Consider the following 22,399-nt stretch of genomic DNA (forward strand, 5'->3'; position numbering starts at 1 on the left):
TGTATTCTTTCCAAAATCATTTTCAGTATATAAGCATTTCATCCTATAATTAAAATGTCTGAACTCCTATCAATATAATGCTTGGAACATTGGAAATGTCTGTCAAAGTAATAATCATATACTCATGAGATGACTTTGGAAGCCTTGGTTCTCGACAATGGTAACGCATAAGAGATGCCGTGGCAGCACAGTTCTGGGACGTCTGTAGTATTCTTCGTGTCAGTAGGTGAATTCTTAGTAGGAAACATGTTTTGACGCTGGTGCTGGTGCTTAGGGTAGTGCCTCCACTTCTAGATGTCGCATCAAGATAAAAACATATCATTTTTTTCAATCTGATCTTCAGGAATACGATTGTGAAAACCGCGTTTAATTTGCTGAAGTAGCTTTTGTAAGAAGCCGATGAAGATAGACAGAAAAAATAGAAAAAAATTGTTTTGATTGCTATTACTATTAAAACTCTTTACGTCAAATTTACTTAAATATTTTTCACATAAAGTCATCGTCTAGTTACAATTTTAATATATTAGTAAGATAAATACTAAATATGTGCCATTAAAAAAACTAAGCTTATTATTAAATTCCGATTCGCAAATAATTATCAGTTTAAATAAAGAGAAGTTAATTCACCGAATACCTCATCTCTTACAGGTTAATTAATAAAAATAAAAATTTACTGGTGATTTTTATGGACACTTATTTTAAGATGCCTTCTCAAACGTAAATAGCTGTGAATGTAGATACGTCGTTTGTGATTTGCAATACTGAAAGTTTTCTGTTTTCTTTGTAGGGAAACGCCGTAAAGCCATCGTGTCTGAAGGCACAGGTGACACGTACGAGGAAATGGAATACGTTAACCTCAAATCATACACGAAAATGTCTCGAGCCGTACACAAAGAGTTAATGGAGAAGCACCACTCGAATCTAACCGAGATATTGAAGAATTCAAACGCATCGCTGCTCAGATGTCGAGCTGGGAACGCGTATATATGCAGCTATTGTCCTGCAAAATACCCAGATGCAGCAGATCTGAAAGCGCACACACTCCAAGAACACGATGGCGAATATCATCTAGGAGTTGCTCAAAGAAAAGGGATAGCCGAATACCTTGCGAAATTGGACATAACCGACCTGTGTTGCAAATTATGCAATTCAAACGTAGAAACGTTGGAATGTTTTAAAGAACATCTATCTGATGTTCACGGCCTACATATATTTACAGATATCAATAATCATATCCTACCATTCAAGTTCCACGGCGAAGAATTGAAGTGCTGTATCTGTTCCGCCGTATTCGATAAATTCAAGATACTTCTTGAGCATATGCATTCCCATTACAGGAATTACGTTTGTAATTTCTGCGGCGCTGGTTTCGTGAACCGCAGCGGTCTATTCCGCCATAGTTCGACCCACGAGAAAGATGATGACTAATTATAAATTATCTCAGGATGATCTCTGTATTACTTAGTGATGTGAATTATTTATGTTTATTACATAGAATGTATGGGAATCCGTTGAATAAACTGAAGCGTGAAGACGTATTTTTATTTATTTATGTGATAGTAAAAATGATCCCAGCGAAACTTCTATTTTGTCCTCAATTGCTCTGTGTTGTGGAGGGCATGTATTCGTTATCCAGTAAGTCACGGTAGTAATCTTCGTTTATGACAATGGCGGTCTAAAAATACTTAATACCTGAAAATGCGTACCACTTTTACATAAATCATAGAAATAGTAACAACTATTACAACGTTAATATTATGAAATATGGATCTTTTGAGACTTTGGAAGCTTAAATGTCTTCAATTTTTTTGGGACATATGTCGTGAGATTAAATACTTCTAGTGTTAGTTCATGTCTCGTCGTGAACACAATGGAATTTATTTTAGAATAAATTCGCATAATAGTTGATAAGTGCGTTTATTTTAATATATATATTAACAGTAATGTTCTAGCTGGCGTTATAACTGTCCAAGTAAAAACAAGATGGCACAGTACTAGAAACACAAAAGTGGACGATAGAATAATAATAAAAAATGAAGCGCCGGCTCGAACAAGCCGAGCCGTAATTACAAATTTGTCATTAACAGTTCAACAGAAGTTTTCGAAGAACTCCTGTTACAGGAACATACAGTAAAAGTGAAATTGTTGATTACTCGTATATTGCTTTCAAGCATAAAGTACCACTCAGTTTTAGTTTCTGCTGCAAGTACTTCATAGAATAAGACCCCAGAATTAAACAGCCTCACGCCTTATAGTAGATTCTACTGAGTAATTGTTATTTTCTTTATAGGTGACCGCTGTACAGCGACCACACCTGATGTTAAAGGTACCGCATTAGTTAAAATGGAGGATGTAAAATATAAATCCCAAAAGGCGCTTAAAGAGCTAGAGAAGCATCGCCAGAACTTATTTGAGATATTGAAGAATTCTAATGCCACATTGATTAGGGGACGAGCTGGTATCGGCTATATGTGCAATTATTGTTCAGCCCAGTTTCCCGATCCAGCCGATTTAAAAATACACACACTAGAGACGCACGATGGCGAATATCACCTCGGCTTTGCTCAAAGACGTGGCATTTCCGAATACATCCCAAAGTTAGATATAACCGGACTGCGTTGCAAATTATGCAATAAAAGTATTGATTCGTTGGAATCTTTCAAGAAACATCTTATTGATGATCATAAAATACATATACATACAAATATAAACAATCATATCATCCCATTCAAGTTTAATGGGGATGTGTTGCAGTGTTGCATTTGTTTAGCTCTCTTTGAAAAATTCAAGATTTTGATCGGTCATATGCATTCGCATTACAGTAATTACGTTTGTAACATATGTTTTGCCGGTTTTGTGAACCGCTCTGCCCTATCTCGCCATTCCCATAATCACAAAACGGGTGTCTTCACTTGTAAATATTGTGAGAAAGGGTTCAACAGTCTCACCAAGAAGGTTTCTCATGTGAGAAATGCACATACTGGCAAGTTTTACCGATGTGGTTATTGCAATGAGGTCTTCAAAGACTATCGTTTAAAAGAGGTCCATTTGACTGAAGCACACGGTGTTCCTAATCCGACAGTTAAATGCCGGGCATGCGATAAAGAATTTGCAAGCAAGAAGGCTATGAAAGCTCATATAAATTATACACATTTGATGGAGAAACGGCGTAGTTGTGATTATTGCGACAAACAGTTTTACGGTTCCTCGGGATTAAAAAGACACATGTTGAAGCATACAGGCGAAAAGAAGTTTCAATGTGGGGTCTGTTTGAAGTCGTATGGAAGAAAGACCACTTTGAGGGAACATATGCGGATACACAATAACGATAGAAGATTCAAATGCGATTACTGTGGACAGGCGTTTGTGCAGAAGTGTAGTTGGAAAGCTCATATACGAAGTAAACACCAGGATTTGGTGAAGTGAATCTTTCGTATCTGTTATATTGAATTTGCGATAATTTATTGATTAAATTAAATATATACCTGTGTTTTTATTATTATTACTCACTATTAGATAGACGGATAGATAGATAAAGACTTAAGTCGTCTATTGCACATGTGTTCGCTGTGTGTGCTCCGGCATAGAACGGGCCATCCCTTTTATTCCCGTGGACGTAAAAGGCGACAAAGGGACAAAGGGAGCGAGGGATGGGCAGCAACGTCCTTCTTACAACATCTCTAAAAGCCTAACCGCGGTTGCCAAGCGTGGCAACCACTGCCAAAACTCCCCTTATGAGGAACACTTATGTTCAGCAGTGGACAGTTAACGGCTGAAAAATATACACACGTAATTTTTTACAGTTAAATTTACACAGTCAAATAAGTTACATATTTATAAAAATAAAACAAAATATATAAATATGTTATTTTCCTATTTGAATCGCAATGATCCAAATAGGCCACTACTCAATAATAGTTTCGCCATTATCTCCGAGCTTGCCTACGAAGGAGTCCATATTCATGAGCGCGGTTCACGGCTGCATTACGTGTTACACACTACGAATCACAATAATCTTATTATTCTTACTAAAATATTGAAATTTTAACTAGACGAAGTCTGTATCTAGATCTTAATCGAACTAATAGATGCTAATAAAAAAATGTTTAGAGATTTTGTCTCTGTGCATGTTTGAAATGAAGTGAAATTTGGCTGTCAGAATATTGTTTGTACTGGCATCACGCAAATACCTCTGTATGATAATGAATTCCGTTTTCACAAGCCACACACAAGCCCAAGAGGTTTAAGTGGTACTAAAAATCCAATTTTTTTAATGTATTTATGTATGATAATTAAATAAAAAAAAAAATTGTGTTCCGAAACGTCTTTAAAATCGGTATATGTAGCATATAAATGCTATCTAAAGGTAGTTAATTTCATTGATTTAGTACTTTTGAAATCCACGCGTGATTCTAAGTAGATTACGAAGTCGATTTAACCTTTAAGAGTTTGTTTATATTATACATTCTTATATTTATTTTTCTATCTAAACAACGAAGTGATTTACAGTTCAAAAATACTATACTGACAATTTTTTTTTTATGTGACTTAGAATGACAAACAAGCTGACGGGCCACCTGATGGAAAGTGGTAACCGTCGCCTATAGACATGAACAATAGTATGGACATAACCTAGTATAGTGTTTCGCCCATGATACCCCCCATGCGTTGCCATGAAACTCAGGTGTTATTCTTCTATACCCAGTAAATTCACTGCCATATCCCACCCTTCAAACCGAAACACAGCTATGCAAACACAACTGCTTCACGGTAGAAACACGAATGGGACAGAGGTGCTCAAGCAAACGACTTATGTATGTTAGTCTCCCCCTGGTGAGTGGTTTTTCTCAACCGTTGACTGATAGAGAATGCTCCTAACTCCGCCTTTTATACCATATTTTCTTTGGTTAATGATTAAATAAACATGTCTTTCCATTCAATATTCCAATAATTTATTTTTCGAGTTCTGTCTGAGATCTGATTATGTTGAAATATGTCGTAAAATATGTTTATAATGTAGTCAAATATTTTAATATAATGATGAGAGAATGGGATAGTAACGCCGGATGACTCATTCCAACTCACGGACTCGCTAGCAATATCGATCCCATCGACGAATTCGCTTGCCACTTGTCTAGAGGCAAGCGAATTCGTCAATGGAATCGACATTGCTAGCGCGTCCGTGAGATAGAATGAGTTAGCAACGCCGGATGACTCATTCCTACTCACGGACTCGCTAGCGATGTCGATTCTATCGACGAATTCGCTTGCCACTTGTCTAGAGGGCCAGGCTTTTTTAAAACAAACGATTTTGAATCGTTATCGATTATAATGAACAGTTGCAATATAATGCGAATTACATTGCAGTTTGTTGGCAAGTATAATTCAAAATTGGAAGATCGCGTAATTTTCTTCTGCATTGTATTTGGCGTTCTCACGATGACTTAAGATGACTTTTTAAGGTAGAACATTGAGGGTCCATGCCCTACCTTAAAAATCCCAATGCCCTTAAAATGAAAGTCCCAAGAAAATTAGAGATTCGCTTTTTCAAAGTCACTTAATTATGGCTTTAGCCTTACTAAAAAGTTCTTTTGCCCTACCTTAAACTTGGGTCTAGCACAGCCCTGTAGTATCAAAGCGATTCTAATGTTACCCATGTTCTAGCCTATTCTCCGTCACAAATATTACTAAACTAAATACTTTATTTAAGTATTTATTAGTAACTTAAAGTATACATTTATATATTCATATTATTGTACGTATGCATATCTGTATATGTATTTAAAAAATGAAGTTTCGTGCCTCCAGTCAAACTGTTTAAATTAATTTTCTTCGTCCAAAGGTTGCCTGGAAGAGATCGCTCTTAGCGATAAGGCCGCCCATTGTTTTCTTAGTCTAATATTTTCTTGTAATTGTTTGTATCTATAATAAGTTTACTATTGTAATCTTACGGAGGAAACAATAAATGGTATCTATCTATCTATTTAAATACATTAATTACACTAAATATTACTGTTCTGAGTTACCGTCAATTTGTTTTTAATTAATTAAACAGTAGAGGTTGGAATGCTGCAGCGTAGTTGGTGAGTTTACCTAGAAAATATTTTCCATCTGTATAAAATTGCTAAGTTAATTTTCATGGTGATTGTATGGTATAGAATCCAAAGAGTGCATCATCATTTAGTCTCGTCTCCTTTTCACCCAACCTAAATTGTGCCAACCATTTGGACGAGTGGCGGTCCTCCACCGTGCGTTTTTCAAGGCACTTTCTCCCACGCACAACCACTCTTTGGAATCAACTTCCAGCAGCAGTATTTCCGAACCGATACGACAACATAACCTTCAAGAAAAGAGCATATTCCTTTTTAAAAGGCCCGCAGCACACCTGCAATGCCGTAGGTGTTGTGGGTGACCATGGGCAGCGGTGGTCACTTACCATCAGGTGAGCCGCATGCTCGTTTGCCGCCTGTGTTTTAAAAAAAAATCTTTTCTATTCATCGTGCTTAGACTGTTAATTGAAATCGTGGAGGAAAATATTATTATTATATATTAAATATTATTTAATGGAAATATTATACAAGCAATTCGAACATGTAAGAAAAGTTTAAGTGTCAATGAAAAATAGTACATAAGTGTTTGTTGTCACAATCTCAAAAACTAAGCCTATCTTTTTCTTTGTAGGTAGTCCGCCCTCGTGTAACACCAAAAGAGAATTACCAGGTAGTGTTGCTATAAGAATAAAAGGGAAATTCGATATGAACAATTTAGTATTGAATAAAAATAGAAAAGCTGTAAATTTAACCAATAAAAATGCTGTTACGATGAAACGAGAAGAATTGGACAAGCATATTTTTAATTTGTCCGAAATTCTAAAGTGTTCAAATGCGACGCCCATTCGCAATCATGATGGTATCGGCTATGGATGCAGCTACTGTAATGAGATATTTATTAAGCCTGAACAACTTAAAACGCACACAATAAACGATCATGCCGATGTAGCCACTACTAGCTTCATGAAACGAAAGTGTCTGTCCGAGTTCTTTGTGAAATTAGACATTACAAATTTACATTGTAAAATGTGCGGTAAACCTGCTAGTTCGTACGAGGATTTAATGGATCATCTACATTCAGAACATGGGAAGGGAGTGCACTTTGATATTAAAAATCAAATACTGCCATTCAAATTCGAAAACGAAACGTTAAGATGCTATATTTGTCTGAACAATTTTGCGAAATTCAAAGCACTTCTCGAACACATGAATAGCCACTATAGAAATTTCGTGTGCCCCATTTGTGATACGGGCTTCGTGAACGAGAGGCGGCTACAAATTCACAAGCAGATCCATAAGTCCGGTGTCTTCAGCTGCGGTGTCTGCACCAAGACGTACGATACGTTGCAGAAGAGGAAAGCGCACGAGAAGTGCCACGTGCAACCCAGCGGGAGAAATAAATGTGGAATTTGCAATGAGGCTTTCCTTTGCTACAGACGGAAACAGCGGCACTTGCTCGAGGTGCACGGCATCAAGCCGGTGGAATTGAAATGTCAGGCGTGTGACAAAGTGTTCTCTGATCGCAGAGCGTTTACTGTACACACGAAACGGGATCATTTGATGGAGCGCCGACACCATTGCACGGAGTGCGACATGAAGTTCTTCAAATCGTCCGAGCTGACGCACCATATGCTTAAGCATACGGGCGAGAGACATTTTCAGTGTGATCTGTGTTTAAAATCGTACGGTAGGAAGACCACTCTAGCGGAACATATGCGTATACATAATAATGATAGACGATTCAAATGTGAATATTGCGGGCAAGCGTTTGTCCAGAAATGTAGCTGGAAAGGTCATATGAAGTCCAAACATTCTCTGTTAGTTTAATTAATTAGTTGGTGTCACTAATATAGCCTGAATAGTAATAAGCTATTGACCATTACGCGAGCAATCTGTCCATACTAGAGCTAATGTAAATCTAAGACGGTATATGTATTCAGGTATCAAGCATATTTTTTAATGGGTGATAATGGGGGGAAAGGGGTTGTTAGCAATGAAGTTTGACAGCCCGATTGCTAGCAATATGCCCTATCAGGTCGACCTCTACGTGGTTCCCCCTGGAAAACATCGTGAACAATTCTTGTTGAATTCGTCACGATAGGCTAACTGGCCTGCTTCATCCTCACCTATCATCTTTCACTGGTGCCCCGCCGGTGTATACCGATAGCTCGGGTGGGGTTACCATTCCATTATCACCCATAAAAAAAAATGGGTGATAATGGAATGGTAACCTCGCCTGCGCTATCGGTATACGCTGACAGAGCACCAGTGAAAGATAATAGGTAACGATGAAAACATATCAGATGGCCCATCGTGACGAATTCTACTAAAAATACCCACGACTGTTTCCAGGGGGAACCGTGTGAAGGTCGACCTGATAGTGTATTGCTAGCAATAGGTCAGTTAGACCCCATTACTAACAATCCATTGCTCCCCGCTACCAGGCAGTTAACAACCTTGTTACAACCAGAGAGAAAATACGTGTCTGTAAATGTTATATTATCTTTTATATTTATATATACTTTTATATTGTGATATGTGAATGAGGTTTTTTATTTATTTATTTTTATATTTATTTATTAATTTAAAGTTAATAATTCTTAAATAACCAAATATATATATATATATATATATATATATATATATATACATATATTTGGATTAACAGACAAACTGATAGAAAGTGGTACTCGTCAACTACATATCAAGAGCAGCGTCATGAACTTTACAAAATCCTTACTATTATAAATAATATATTATAATATAATATTATAAACGTTCTTTTTTTTTTTATTCAACTTAGAATGGCAAACAAGCTGACGGCCCACCTGATGGAAAGTGGTAACCGTCGCCTATTGACATAAGTAGTATCATGGACATAACAGAGTATACTGTTTCGCACATGATACCCCCCATGCGTTGCCATTCCTGAGGACTCAGGTGTTATTCGTCCGTACCCAGTAAATTCACGTGAACGTAACTAATGTACTATTAAATAACGTAATTTTTTTTTTAATTATAATAATTTATTTCAAAATAAATGTTACATTTTAAATATAGGTAAAACTCTGCTCCCTAAATAGATAAATCCTGTACTTTAGGATAAGCAGTTGCAATTAATGTGAAAGTGAGTTTGGTAACGGCTTAACCAATCACTATAAACAGACAGACTAAAGTGTACTGTACAGATGGGTAATATGCGTGTTTTTGTTTTTTTTTCTATATTTTTAATAGTTGGATATATTTTATCGTTATATTTGTATTAGGTGTTTGGTTTAATTCTTGTTTATACATAATGTATTACTATGCAAATCCTTAAATCTCTCTAACATCTTAATACACATCGGGCACAATTCTGGGACACCATTACTCTTAAACTTATCTCTTAACCTAATCATCATCATCATCATCATATAAGCCTTTGACTGTCCACTGCTGAACATAAGCCTCCCCCTTGGGGGTTTTTGCCACGCTTGACAGGCTCATTGACAACTGCAGTTATGCTTTAGAGATGTTTTAAGAGGGACGCTGCTGCCCATCCCTCGCTCTCCCTTAGTCGCCTCTTACGACACCTACGTGAAAGAAAGGGGTGGCCCATTCTATGCCGGGACCTACACCGCCATTTGTATTTAATAATTTAGCAAAATTACTGTTTTATGAACTATCATAGACTAAATCTATAGTGTTAACTTTAATCTATTTAAATTTAAAATTACCCTCTTATTTATAAAAATTAAAACTAAATACAAACCTACATTGTGTTGTCACTTTTTTTCAAGTTGGGAATTTAGTATAAATATTTCTTTATATTGCTTAATATTTCTTTATTTCTTATTATTTTTATTAATTGTTTAATATCATTAAGAGACGGACATTTTTAGGCAGAAGAACTTGTGACATTGCGACCTTTCCATGATATTTTGTGGACGCCCTTTTTTGACTGCTAATTCCTATCAGTGATAGGAATTTTAAGATGTTTTTGTAACGATGTTTTTTACAGCCACAAATTAAGTGCTGCGGCGTTTCTTCCTCACTGCGATAAAATCTGCAAACTTTTTTTGGGCATAAGCCTAGTTGTTAGTAAATTATAATATCATATTGTGTGTTCTGCGACTATGTATATAATATACAATTTTACTATCCGGTACGAGAGATACCTAGGTTATCTAAAGGGGTTCGCGACGTATCTTTGGTCGTTCACATCAACAGGATCTCAGGGATCCGGCAAAAAAAATTGACCCGTTTTTGAGACTCGATGCTCTTTCTATATAATCTAAGTTGTGAGTGTATTATAATGTTGTTTAAATTGCAAAAGGTACCAGAAAGAGAAAGATTCATGAGTAATTCGTTGTTGTAAATGACATATTAATGTTTTTTTTATTGTTTAATGTTAAATATATTATTTAAAACAATTCTATTTTTTTTTTAATTTTTTTAACTGATTTAGAACAAAGCAGATACTGTCTGTATTTACCCTTGGACATAATTAAACTCCCTTTGGAGTCAAAGGTTTAGGTTTCTAGAAACAAGCTACAGTGACCGTTTACCATAAAATAGGCTGGTTTGCCAAACCAGTATATAACCTTCGTGATATAAAATAAAGCCGCTTTACACGAAGATCTTTGATCTAGCTTCCTGGATCACAGCTTACAATATCTTTTTAATGATTCGAAATATTTTCAGAGGTCTAGGCTCGAATTTGATATTGGAACTCTTGAATTGCAGTCAAGCATTCTGTATCTACGAGTATCTCATTTAAATAGGCCCGGATGGGGGTGAGGGCGTGCCCACCCCCACAATTGTTTTGTGTCAACCCCAGCGTGCCAACGAAGCTTCACAAAGACGATCTCCGAGAGTACATATACGCTTTTTATATGGGGCCAAGCAGGCTCGTTTTGGATATCTTAAATACACCGATGATAAGTCTAAAAGTTTACGATCTTCTATGTAGTACAATAAGTACTTCTTATTTACTGTTTTTAAAACATTCACTTGTCGCTTCATAGTTATTTACATGCTCTAATATGTTATTAATAAGAAGAAAGTATTAAAATATAGGCAATTCCTGATATGATAAACGTATTGTTTTTTCTATCTGGAGTTTCAACAAAACTGCAAGTGAATAATTTGAAAATTTTCTTTATAGGTAGTCCGCGTGAGGCTATCATCAAAAAAGAGAGAAAACCAAAAAACAATGTATCAGTAAAATCTATCAGATCAAGGAAAGTAAAGAAGGAAACTGAAGCGTTAAAGAACGAAGGTCACAGTCTTATAGGTAATGCTACGAACGAAAATGAAATCGATAAGCATATCTTAAATATAAAGGCAATTCTTAAAAACTCTAATGCGACATTAATCAGGGCTCACGGGGACGTTGGTTACAAATGTTATTTTTGCCAAGAACAGTATCCAAATCCAGCGGATCTGAAGATGCATACGATTGACCAGCACGATGTCTCCACAGCCAGCTTTGCACGGGATCGGAGAATATCCGAATTCGTAGTGAAAGTGGACATTACAGATCTCCGCTGTAAAATATGCGGAGACAATATCGACAATTTGGAAGATCTAGTTAAACATTTAAAGAGTCATCAAATTAAAATGTTCTCGGATATAAAGAACCATATACTACCATTTAAATTTAATACAGACGGTCTTAAATGTTTCCTGTGCCTCAATATTTTCGCTAAATTTAAGACGCTACAAGTACACATGAGTAGCAGCCATTACAAGAACTACATGTGTGATCTTTGCGACGCCGGTTATGTAAATCAGAGGCAGCTGGCTAATCATAAAACATCTCACGACACGGGAACGTTCACTTGCGATGTTTGTCAGAAGGTGTTCGATACGATTCGAAAGAAGAAACTCCATGAGAAACTAGCTCACGATGTGAAGCCGAAGTTCCAGAATAGATGTGGCCATTGCAATGATACTTTTAAATGGTTCCACATGAAAGAAAAGCATCTCCTCGAAGTCCACGGTATACGGCCAGTGCCGATTAAATGCCAAGCTTGCGACAAGATATTTTGGCATCGTAACAAGTACAGGACGCATATGAAGAGAGATCACTTAATGGAAAGACCACACAAGTGCACGGAATGTGATATGACTTTTTCAACTCTAGCGACGCTCAAGAGTCACCAGTTAAAACATAGTTCAGTAAAGAATTTTCACTGTGGTATATGCTTGAAGTCTTACGCGAGGAAGAAGACCCTTCGAGAACATATGCGAATACATAATAATGATAGAAGATTTAAATGCGAGCATTGTGGGCAGGCCTTCGTTCAAAAATGCAGTTGGAAGAGTCACATACGCTCCAAGCATGGCGAATTAGCTTAGAATATAGTTAATAATTGACTATGTACTCATATATTTTGTTGAACTAGGCGTTAATTTTTTGAAGGCCATATCACTGATTAGTTGATGAGAGTTTTATTTAATTCCGCTAATATTAGTATGCTTGTGACTACCAACAACTGATCCTGAAGACTGACTTCTTACGCCCTAAGACCTTTCTTTAGACTCCTAACTTCCTATCCTGGAGGGAAAGGAATTGTTAGTAATGGGGTCAAACAGCTCTATCAGGTCGAACTCCAAACTGTTTCCTCTGGAAACAATCGTGGTTAATTCTAGTTAAATTCGTCAAGATGAGCTAACTAACCCGCTTTCTCCCGCGTCTGTCATCACTCACTGGTGCCTAGCCAGCGTATACCGAAAGTACAGGCGGGGTTACCATTTCGTCTTCGACCATAAAAAATGAAAAATAAATCTAATCTGACTTCTTGGCTTAGATGTCTATCTTTTCTATTTAAAGAACATTACAAAAAAAAAAGTTAATTTCGACCATTGTTTTTAATTTGATTTTGATTTTGTAATGTTTAAAACCGCCATTTTTATTTGCAGAGCAAAAAACGGCTTGTTACATAGCAAAATAAACACATAGGTAGGATTCCGTGTTGATATATTTTCGAATATTTTACAGTACAACCTATCTCCGAAATATTGCATCGTTGCATGTTTGTCATAATTGAAGACTTTTCAACCGACTTCAAAAAGAAAGACGCTCTCAATTCAGTTGTATTGGGGGGAAAGGGATTGTTAGTAATGAAGACTGAGAATCCTATTGCTAGCAATATACCCAAACAGGTTGACCTCCTCGCGGTTCTCCCTGGAAACTATCATGGTTAATTTCTGATGAATTCATCACGATGGGCTAACTGGCCTGTTTTCATTCTCATCTATCACCCTTCACTGGTGCTCGCCAGCGTATCCCATTGGCGCGGGCGGGGTTACCATAACATTTTCTCCCTTCAAAAAAAGAATTCAGTTGTATTTTTTTTAGATACATAGACATATATATTCTTTATTACCAACAACAATAATAATATTGTAAAATTATTAAAATTATTACATGTGTAAAAATAAGCAACTATGAAAAGAAAAAAAAAGAACAGTAAATTTTTTTTTATAACTACGTCAGTTCTAAACTGATTTGATAAATTCTTTTTTTTTTTAAATCAAAGGACTACCTACAGATTGGTGCCATAGGAATTTTATCAAAATCGGTTCGGCAATTTAATCTTTAGACCAAAATAACTGATTATGGTATTATTGAAGTTGGTTTGTTTCGTGGGACACAATCTTTATTGCAGAACAAAATATACATGCAAGTAATGCAAGATGTTCAAATAGATAAGATACCTGATAAGCAGTTACATTATTTTCTAGTTTTTTGACGCTTTTCTAGCGTCCCAAGTAGAAAAAACAATAAAATAGCGTATTATAGCCGGCGCGCATAGTAAGACAGCTGTAGGTATATCCTAGGTAGGTAGGCCTATCGCTCCCCGCATACTTCTCCGCCCGCACCTCGACGCTCCGAGCGCAGGGGTAGACGCGAGTAGTCGGCAGTAACCACCGTCCCGTACGCACGTGTGTTGAGGTCGCGAGCGAGACCGCCGTTACGATATAACTAACCTGTAGTATCAAAGTTAAACATATCACACACAAGTTTCTAAGTGAAACCTTAAGAAATACAAGTGTGAAAACTGCATCCGATTTGGTGCAATAGTTTATCGGTGATGAATTTTTAAAAGCTATTACTTCTAATAAGACCTCTTTAAATTTTTTTTATACAACTTAGAATGGCAAACAAGCTGACGGCCCACCTGATGGAAAGTGGTAACCGTCGCCTATAGACTTGAGCAGTACCGTGGACATAACAGAGTATACTGTTTCGCCCATGATACCCTCCATGCGTTGCCATCCCTGAGGACTCACGTGTTATACCTCTGTACCCAGTAAATTCACGCCATATCCCACCCTTCAAACCGAAACACAGCCATGCAAACACAACTGCTTCACGGTTGAAACACGAATCCTTAAACATTTCCTATGTACAGACATTGTCTAGTTACAATTTTATTATATTAATAAAATATATAGGTATTCTAGGTAGTATTTGTTAATAAAGTTTGTTATATTATTATTTCCAGTAGTATTATATGTTTGATCATTGTATTAAAAAATATATATATCAAGTTCACATAAATTTTTTTTATTTCTATAAGCCCAATACTAAAACAACGTCTTTAAGGAAGTGCAGGGAAAAACGTAGTATTTTCTAAAAGTTTCGTGATAAAAATATGTATAAAGAAAGGCAAAACCTCTAGAGAAGGGATAGAGGTTGGTAATACCCGATATCTATATATCCAGTTCTTCTAGATATTATGGCCACCCATTGCGATATCGCCCGTACCAGTCGGATATCTAAATTTATCACGAGCGGGTTTCTCTTTTCGATATTATATATTGGATAGCCGATATGTATATATTCTTTACTGAGCCAATATATGTATATATATTGTAACTGCAATATATAGATATTGCTATATATTACCCACCATTATGAAGATAATTGTTTGATTAAAGTTCACGCGATTTTCCCTGGATCTCATTGTGGAAATCCCTGGAATCCATGGTGAAATCCTCACGATAAGCGCATAGAATTGACTTCGTCCTCATCTATCTTCAATAGTACCTGCAATAGGGGGAAAGGGATTATTAGTAATAAGAAGTACCGGCCCCATTGCTAGCAATATATGCCGTCAGGCTGACCTCTACGCGGTTCTCCCTGGAAACTATTGTGATTAATTCTTTTTGGATTAGTTACGACTGTCAACTAACCTGCTTTCATCCTCGCCTATCATCCCGCATTGATGCCATGCAGGCGGGGTTACCATACCACTTTTATTTCATATAAAAAAGTGCAGGCAATAGCGTAGATCAATTTTTAAAAGTAGCAGATTTATTCAACGTATTACAAAGAAGAACACAAGGTTTTGTTACCTTTTCGTGTTCATATTTCGATATACCGTGAACATGAAGTATCTTAAAAAAGTTTCCAAATAAATCCAGACTTTAATATATATATATATCGCAAGACACCAATGATGAAAAACTTTGCAAGTTAACAGTATCTACATACCTGCTTTTTTATTGCCAAAATTTCGACGTGGATTGCACCAAGTCGTGGTCACGACAGGACTACAAAATTAATGGTCGTGTTAAGTATTTAAAATATGTGCCAACAACGCGAAAGATTAAAATTGACTAAGACACCAATGATTTTAAAGTATCATTGCAAGATATATGACAAGACATGAACCAAGATTATTGACAGTTTAGCAACCCAGTTAATTCTGCCGTTTTGTTTATAGGTAACCGGCGTCAAGGATTCGCCAATAAAGAAATCAGAGATGACCCCACGAAGAGTGTAGTGGTAAAAAGCGAATTAAATAATGCCATTGTGGACAAAAATAAAAAATGCGTTATTACGGTTGAATGTGAAGTTAAAAATTTAAATCAAAAGGATGAGACTGTAAAAGATGAAGAGACAAAAACTAGAACAAGGTCAAAAAAAGTTCAAAATAACGACAGTAAGAAAGATCTTAATAGGAAGACAAAACATCTTAGTAATATAAAAGCGATAATCGAGAACTCTAACGCAACTCTGATTAGGCATCACGGCGGAATTGGGTACCACTGTGGTTTTTGCACAAAACAGTACCCGGAAGCTGCAGATTTGAAGAGTCACACCTTGGAAACACACGGCGATGTTAGTCTATCTTCCTTTGTGAATGAAATGCCTATGACCAAATGTATTATTAAATTAGATATTACATGTCTCAGCTGCAAACTATGTGACAGCAAAATCAATTCTTTGGAGAACCTTATAGAACATTTACAAAATAAACATGAAATAAAAATATTCACCGACATCCACAACCATATATTACCATTTAAATTCGATTCTAAAGATCTTACATGCGCTATTTGTGATAACGGGGTACCATTTCACAAATTCAAGTCTCTGCTTGAACATATGACGACGCACTACAGAAATTACGTGTGCCAAGAATGCAACGCGGGTTTCATTAATTTAGGGCAATTGACAAACCACAAAGGTGTCCACGAGTCTGGGACGTACTCATGTAAATCCTGTGACAAAGTTTATAACAATGATCGCAAATTAAAAGCCCATATTCGGTATGTACACGCGGTAAAACAGTCTGGATACAAATGTGCCTATTGTAAGGAGAGTTTTAAATTTTTTCACATGAGGGAGCAACACTTGAGAGAAGTCCACGAAGTGAATATAGCAAGAATTAAATGTCAGGCGTGTGAAAAATCGTTCTCGTCTCGTTCGAATTACACGACGCATGTGAAGATAAATCACCTGATGCTTCGGCCACATTCGTGTACGCAGTGCGACAAGACATTTGCGTATTCGGCCCAATTGAAGGAACATGAAGGGAGGGTTCACATGGGATTGAGGTTGCACAAATGCGATTTTTGCCAGAAGACATTCTCAATGAAGAAAGCGTTGCAACAGCATACACGCATTCATACAAATGATCGTAGGTTTAAATGTGATGCTTGTGGACAGGCGTTCATAGCAAAGATCAGTCTGCAGGGACATATGCGCTCGAAACATGATTTGACAGTTTGAAATTGATATCATGAATAAACTTAAAATTAAGTTTATTAATAAATATACTATAATTAATATGAATGTATTTTTTTTCTATTCTTTAAAACATTGTAAAATAATTGCTGTTGGATATGTTTAAATTAACTTTGTAAACATTATTTAAATTTGAGTAGTACTCGTATAAACACCGGCAATTTGGGTGGACTTTGGATGATATCAGGTACCACTTGTAGTGCTTATAACTATAGGCGTTCCAATTACTAATATAATAAAAATGCAAGAAGAATTACGAAAGAGATTTATCGAGCAAGAATGAATGGAGATGTCGGTAGGGGCCGCCCTAGACGGACGTATGTCGACCAAATAGGCGACGTGCTGAAGAAGGGCCAAATTAAAAGTACCCGTAACCGGCGAGCGTGTATGACAAGATTGATGAATGAGGAAGAAGCGAAAGAGGTTTGTTTGAATCGAAGCATTTGGCGTTCCATTGTTTCTGCCTACCCTAATGGGAGACAGGCGTGACAGATATGTATGTATGTAAAAATGCAACTAGACAATCTCACTATATTTATTTATTACATCCACTGGGTGTGCCTTACAGTCTTCCAATACGCTCACCCAGGAAAGCATGAGTACAATAACATATAAAAAGGAATATTAAACAAAAAATAACAAAAATAATATAAAAAGATTTAACTTAAACAAAAAACGTCTGAACACAAACACTCTATGGTCACTCGACAAAACTCCAGCAAGTTGGAGGCAAATACATCCAATTGCTATATATATTTTGTTATATTAAAAAAAAAGTTTCAAATTATCGGATACGCATGTATAACACTTTAGTTCTCAGTAATAGCAATGTATGAGTGGTAGGTATAGGTAATTTGGATACCGATCCGGTATCTATATATTAAGTTCCTCTGAATACTGGTGGCAGAAAAAAGTTTACCCATTTTGATATCTCTCGAATCGGTCGAATATCTATTTTTGAATGTGTTAGCCTGATATCCAATATATATTTTTTTTGATAACAGACTTGACATATTCTTTATTGGACACGTATATAGATATTCACGTTCACGCTCACTTTTTATCTTTATCCGAGCAGTAAGTGCTTTATATTATTCCCAAATTCGTGTATAATATAGTATATATCATATATGTGTAAGTATATTTGTTATTCATATATATTTATTCGTTTATATATGTATTTTTAGTATGTATGTATATCAATAATTACTAGTAGCGCATTCGAGTATTCTGTAACTTCCCTATGGTTGACTGGGAGAGAATGCTTTTAGCATTAAGTCCGCCATGTACACATATTTGTACTAATGAATAAATAAATAAATATTCTAACTAAAATTAGAGATATTGCTATATATTACCTACGCCTTTTTTTTTGTCGAAAAAAAAGGCGGGAAATGCTTCATGCAGACCCACATAGCTCGGTGGAGATATGTGGGTACTGTCGGACTCTTACCGGCTAAAACCCCCCGGTGTTCCTCGTCCACTTATTGCCGTAGCCGCGGGGAATCCGCTTGAAGTCGTCCGAGACTCCGATGGCGACGGCCCGCTCCTAAGCTCCTCTCTTTACTAGGACGGGAATATATATATTATCTACGCCTAATAAGTGGCACTTTAGATGTTACTTTATATTCTGGAAGACATAGTAATATCCTTATCTATAAGACATAGTTATCATTTTTAATCAGGTGTGCTGATATCGCGTCCAAAAATACAAGGTCAGTGCGTCGCAGCGACAGTCCATTTTGTATTTTAATAAAGTTTGATTTAAAAGAAAATTAAAACTAGCTGAGACTAGCTAGCTATCCTCTTCAAACCTAAATATTGTATCCTCTATCCTTTCCTGACATCGGCGGCAACTGAAGCGTAGACTAGAGACATCCATTGGAAGACGCTGACACGTATTTGAGAGGGGGTGAGGTCAGAACGCAGAGGGCGGTAGGGAGCGTCCATACTATAGTATTAACCTACCATTACTATGCTTGCCAAGTATAGCACTTGGATATTTAGGTGACGATTATTTACTTATATATCCTTTTTGTCGATGATCAATATATTTGTGATCTTTATTAGTATTGAAGAAGAAGTGTATGTGATAAGAAAGGTATTACGTATGAATGTGGATGAACACACTTATAAAGTGCAGAGGAAGACCCAGAAAAATGAGGATTTACTGTGTGAAAGGTGGCATGGCTTAAAAGGGAATGAATGGCGAGGTGACTGCAAATAGATCAGAAGGGAAAAGAAAAAACAAATACGCAAAAAGGGCAGTAAGAAGATCTTTATTAGTTATTACTTTGGTGGTTAACAGATTTTCAAAATCATGATAAGTCTTTTCAGGATTTTATTAAACACGGAAAACTTTTGTTGGAAGTTGTAAAACAATATAGTTAACACTGTCATTTTGTTTGTAGGTGACCACCGTCAAGGATCCATGAAAATTGAAATCAGAGAGGTCACAACAAAGAAAGTAGTGGCAACGAGACATTTAACGGATATCGTTAAAGACAAAAATCAACAGTACAATTTTAGAACAAAAAAATCAAATACTATTGGTATAAATGACAATCAAAAAGGTGAAATATCTACAGATGTAAAAGCAAATAGTAATAATAAAGTTAAACCAAAAAAAGTTGTACAAAACAATACAAATAAAAGCAAAGAAGACGCCGTCACAAAACAAAAACATTACACTAATATAAAAGCGATACTTGAGAATTCTAACGCAACTATTATTAGGCATCGTGGCGGAATTGGTTACGCCTGCGGTTATTGTATCAAACAATACCCGGATGCTGCAGATCTGAAGAGACATTCCTTGGAGACACACGACGACGTTAGTCTTTGTTATTTTGTAAATAATATGACATTGAGCAAGTATATCATTAAGTTAGATATTACGTCTCTTCGCTGCAAATTATGTGATACTAACATTAAACGTTTGGAGGACCTTATGACTCATCTACAGAATACTCACAAGGTTAAAACATTTACCGATATAGACAATCATATAATACCGTTTAAATTCGAATCGAAAAATCTTACATGTGCCTTATGCGAAAACGGAGTGCCGTTCCATAAATTCAAGTCTCTGCTAGAGCATATGACGGTACATTACAGGAATTACGTATGCGAGGACTGTGACGCAGGCTTCATTAACTTCGAGCAATTAAGACAACACAGATCCGTGCATGAGTCCGGAAGTTATTCTTGTAACAAATGTAATAAAGTGTTTAACAATACTAGAAAATTGAAGGCGCACATCCGAGCTGTTCACGTTATGAAGTCGCAACCTTTAAGCAAATGCGGCTACTGCAATCAAGCGTTCCTGTATTTTCACACGAAAGAGAAACATTTACAAGAAGTGCACGGCGTCCAAATTGCACGAATCAAGTGCCAAGCTTGCGATAGATCGTTCTTAACTCGTTCAAATTACACGAAACATATGAAGTTGAATCACTTGATGTTGCGTCCACATGCGTGCACGCAATGTGATAAGGCGTTTGCATATTTGGCCCAATTGAAAGAGCACGAGAGAAGAGTGCATATGGGATTAAGATTGTACAACTGCGATGAATGTTTGAAGACATTTTCAACGAGGAAGGCGTTGCAACAACACATGCGTATTCATACAAATGATCGTAGATTCAAATGCAATGTTTGCGGACAAGCGTTCATAGCGAAGATCAGTTGGCGGGGACATATGAGGTCTAAACATGGGGAAGTAGTTTAATATTTTTTCGCGCGAGAGTAATCTTACTATTATAATGAAATTGTAACTAGTCGATGTCTGTACATGAGAGATGTTTAGGAAACACTGCTACAGGAATTCTTGATAGGAGCAATAGTAGCCGAAGCTATTTTCTTTTTTAGTTTTTGACTGATTTTATGTTTTGGCGTCAAGCAAAGGTCACTACACCAAATCGATCCAGTGGTGTTTCTGTCTTAATGTATGTTTTATCTTGTAGGATTGATAGTAGTATTTATCTTGTAAATATTTTTAATCAATAATTAAAATTCATAAATTATTTTACAATAAAACAAATAAATTTTTGAATCAATTAACAAAACACTCTCCGGTCGCTGGCCCGTGCGCGGTATGCGCGCGCAGCCAACAAAGCGCCTGCGCGACTTACGCGCGCATTTTGCGAGTCCCGTGATCAAGCGGCATGATATATATATATATATATATATATATATATATATATATATATATATATATATATATATATATATATATATATAAATGTTTGTTTGTCTGCTTGTTTTTTTTTAAGTTAAATTATATTATAAAAGCTAATATATATAATAAACATTGGTGAGTATTCCCAAAGAGGGTTGACGTCAGGCAGGCGGCCGGTCGTAAAACTAAAAACCAAGTCTTTTTGTAATATAGACAAAACCATATTACGCCGACCACAAATTATTGGGATAAGGGTAAGAAGATGATGATTGGTGAGTATCATCTCACCACAATCTCAATATAACAATCTAAAAATGGTTGGGAACTTTTCTTTCTTTTTTCTTTCTCCTTTATTGTACACACCAATTATAAGAATATGACAGAGGTAATCAAATGTATTTACAAAGGCGAGTTAAACTCTTAGTTTTCTTGTAAAATTATACCTAAAATTCTTCTTACAATTTATTCAAGATATGTGATTTATTATTATCAATAGGATAAATAATAAGAACTTTATTGTTTTGTAAAATATTTATGTAGATATATATATATTGAATCTTAGTCAAATGTTATTAATAAAAGATATTAAACTGTATATCTTTTTTATGAATTCTATAATTACGAGTACACAAAAAAATAACATGGAACCTGTCAATAATTTACCAGAGGGAGACTTTGTACAAAAGTCGTTCGCTTGGCCACCTCTGTCCCATTCGTGTTTCTACCGTGAAGCAGTTGTGTTCGCATGGCTGTGTTTCGGTTTGATGGGTGGGATATGGCAGTGAATTTATAGAGTACACAGGAATAACACTGGAGTCCTCAGGAATGGCAACGCATGGGTGGTATCATGGGCGAAACAGTATACTCTGTTATGTGCATGCTACTGCTCATGTGTATAGGCGACGGTTACCACTTTCCATCAGGTGGGCCGTCAGCTTGTTTGCCATTCTAAGTTGTATAAAAAAAAAGATATTGATAAAGTTTCTACGGAACCAATCTGTAAGTATATCCTTTCATATAAAAAAATAATTTTCCAAATCGGTTTCCTTTTTTTACTGATTGGTTTTATTTTCTTTTTACATTATTTTTTTTTTATCTTTTCTATTAGTTGAAATATACATTTTCAATTGACATACGTTTTCG

The 22,399-nt window shown here is 36.1% G+C and overlaps 4 protein-coding genes and 1 long non-coding RNA gene across 5 annotated transcripts; 4 read left to right on the forward strand and 1 right to left on the reverse strand.

The window, feature by feature from the left end:
* Positions 1–129: 129 nt before the first annotated feature.
* Positions 130–1,428, forward strand: LOC128202105 (zinc finger protein 366-like). The gene is made up of 2 exons (XM_052901207.1): positions 130–160; positions 788–1,428. The coding sequence occupies exons 1-2, from the start codon at positions 130–132 to the stop codon at positions 1,426–1,428; spliced, it is 672 nt and encodes a 223-aa protein (XP_052757167.1).
* LOC113510076 (zinc finger protein 354B-like) lies at positions 1,424–3,482 on the forward strand. The gene is made up of 2 exons (XM_026893492.3): positions 1,424–1,635; positions 2,291–3,482. The coding sequence occupies exons 1-2, from the start codon at positions 1,446–1,448 to the stop codon at positions 3,424–3,426; spliced, it is 1,326 nt and encodes a 441-aa protein (XP_026749293.2). The 5' UTR covers positions 1,424–1,445; the 3' UTR covers positions 3,427–3,482.
* A 3,273-nt stretch (positions 3,483–6,755) lies between these two features.
* LOC128202106 (zinc finger protein 845-like) lies at positions 6,756–12,392 on the forward strand. Its single transcript, XM_052901208.1, has 2 exons — positions 6,756–7,842; positions 11,197–12,392. The coding sequence occupies exons 1-2, from the start codon at positions 6,756–6,758 to the stop codon at positions 12,390–12,392; spliced, it is 2,283 nt and encodes a 760-aa protein (XP_052757168.1).
* Positions 12,393–13,887: 1,495 nt separating this feature from the next.
* LOC128202119 (uncharacterized) lies at positions 13,888–18,692 on the reverse strand. Its single transcript, XR_008253615.1, has 3 exons — positions 18,530–18,692; positions 14,954–15,090; positions 13,888–14,027 (listed from the first exon to the last, which is right to left on the reverse strand). It is a non-coding gene; the product is annotated as an uncharacterized LOC128202119 (long non-coding RNA).
* LOC113510079 (zinc finger protein 184-like) lies at positions 13,969–21,237 on the forward strand. The gene is made up of 2 exons (XM_052901260.1): positions 13,969–14,128; positions 19,488–21,237. Exon 2 carries the CDS (start codon positions 19,508–19,510, stop codon positions 20,804–20,806), a length of 1,299 nt encoding a protein of 432 aa, XP_052757220.1. The 5' UTR covers positions 13,969–14,128; positions 19,488–19,507; the 3' UTR covers positions 20,807–21,237.
* The last annotated feature ends 1,162 nt before the right edge of the window (positions 21,238–22,399 follow it).

Source organism: Galleria mellonella, unplaced genomic scaffold (assembly GCF_026898425.1).
Source record: "Galleria mellonella isolate WM207_F2 unplaced genomic scaffold, CSIRO_AGI_GalMel_v1 utg778, whole genome shotgun sequence".
Classification (NCBI taxonomy): Eukaryota; Metazoa; Arthropoda; class Insecta; order Lepidoptera; family Pyralidae; genus Galleria; species Galleria mellonella.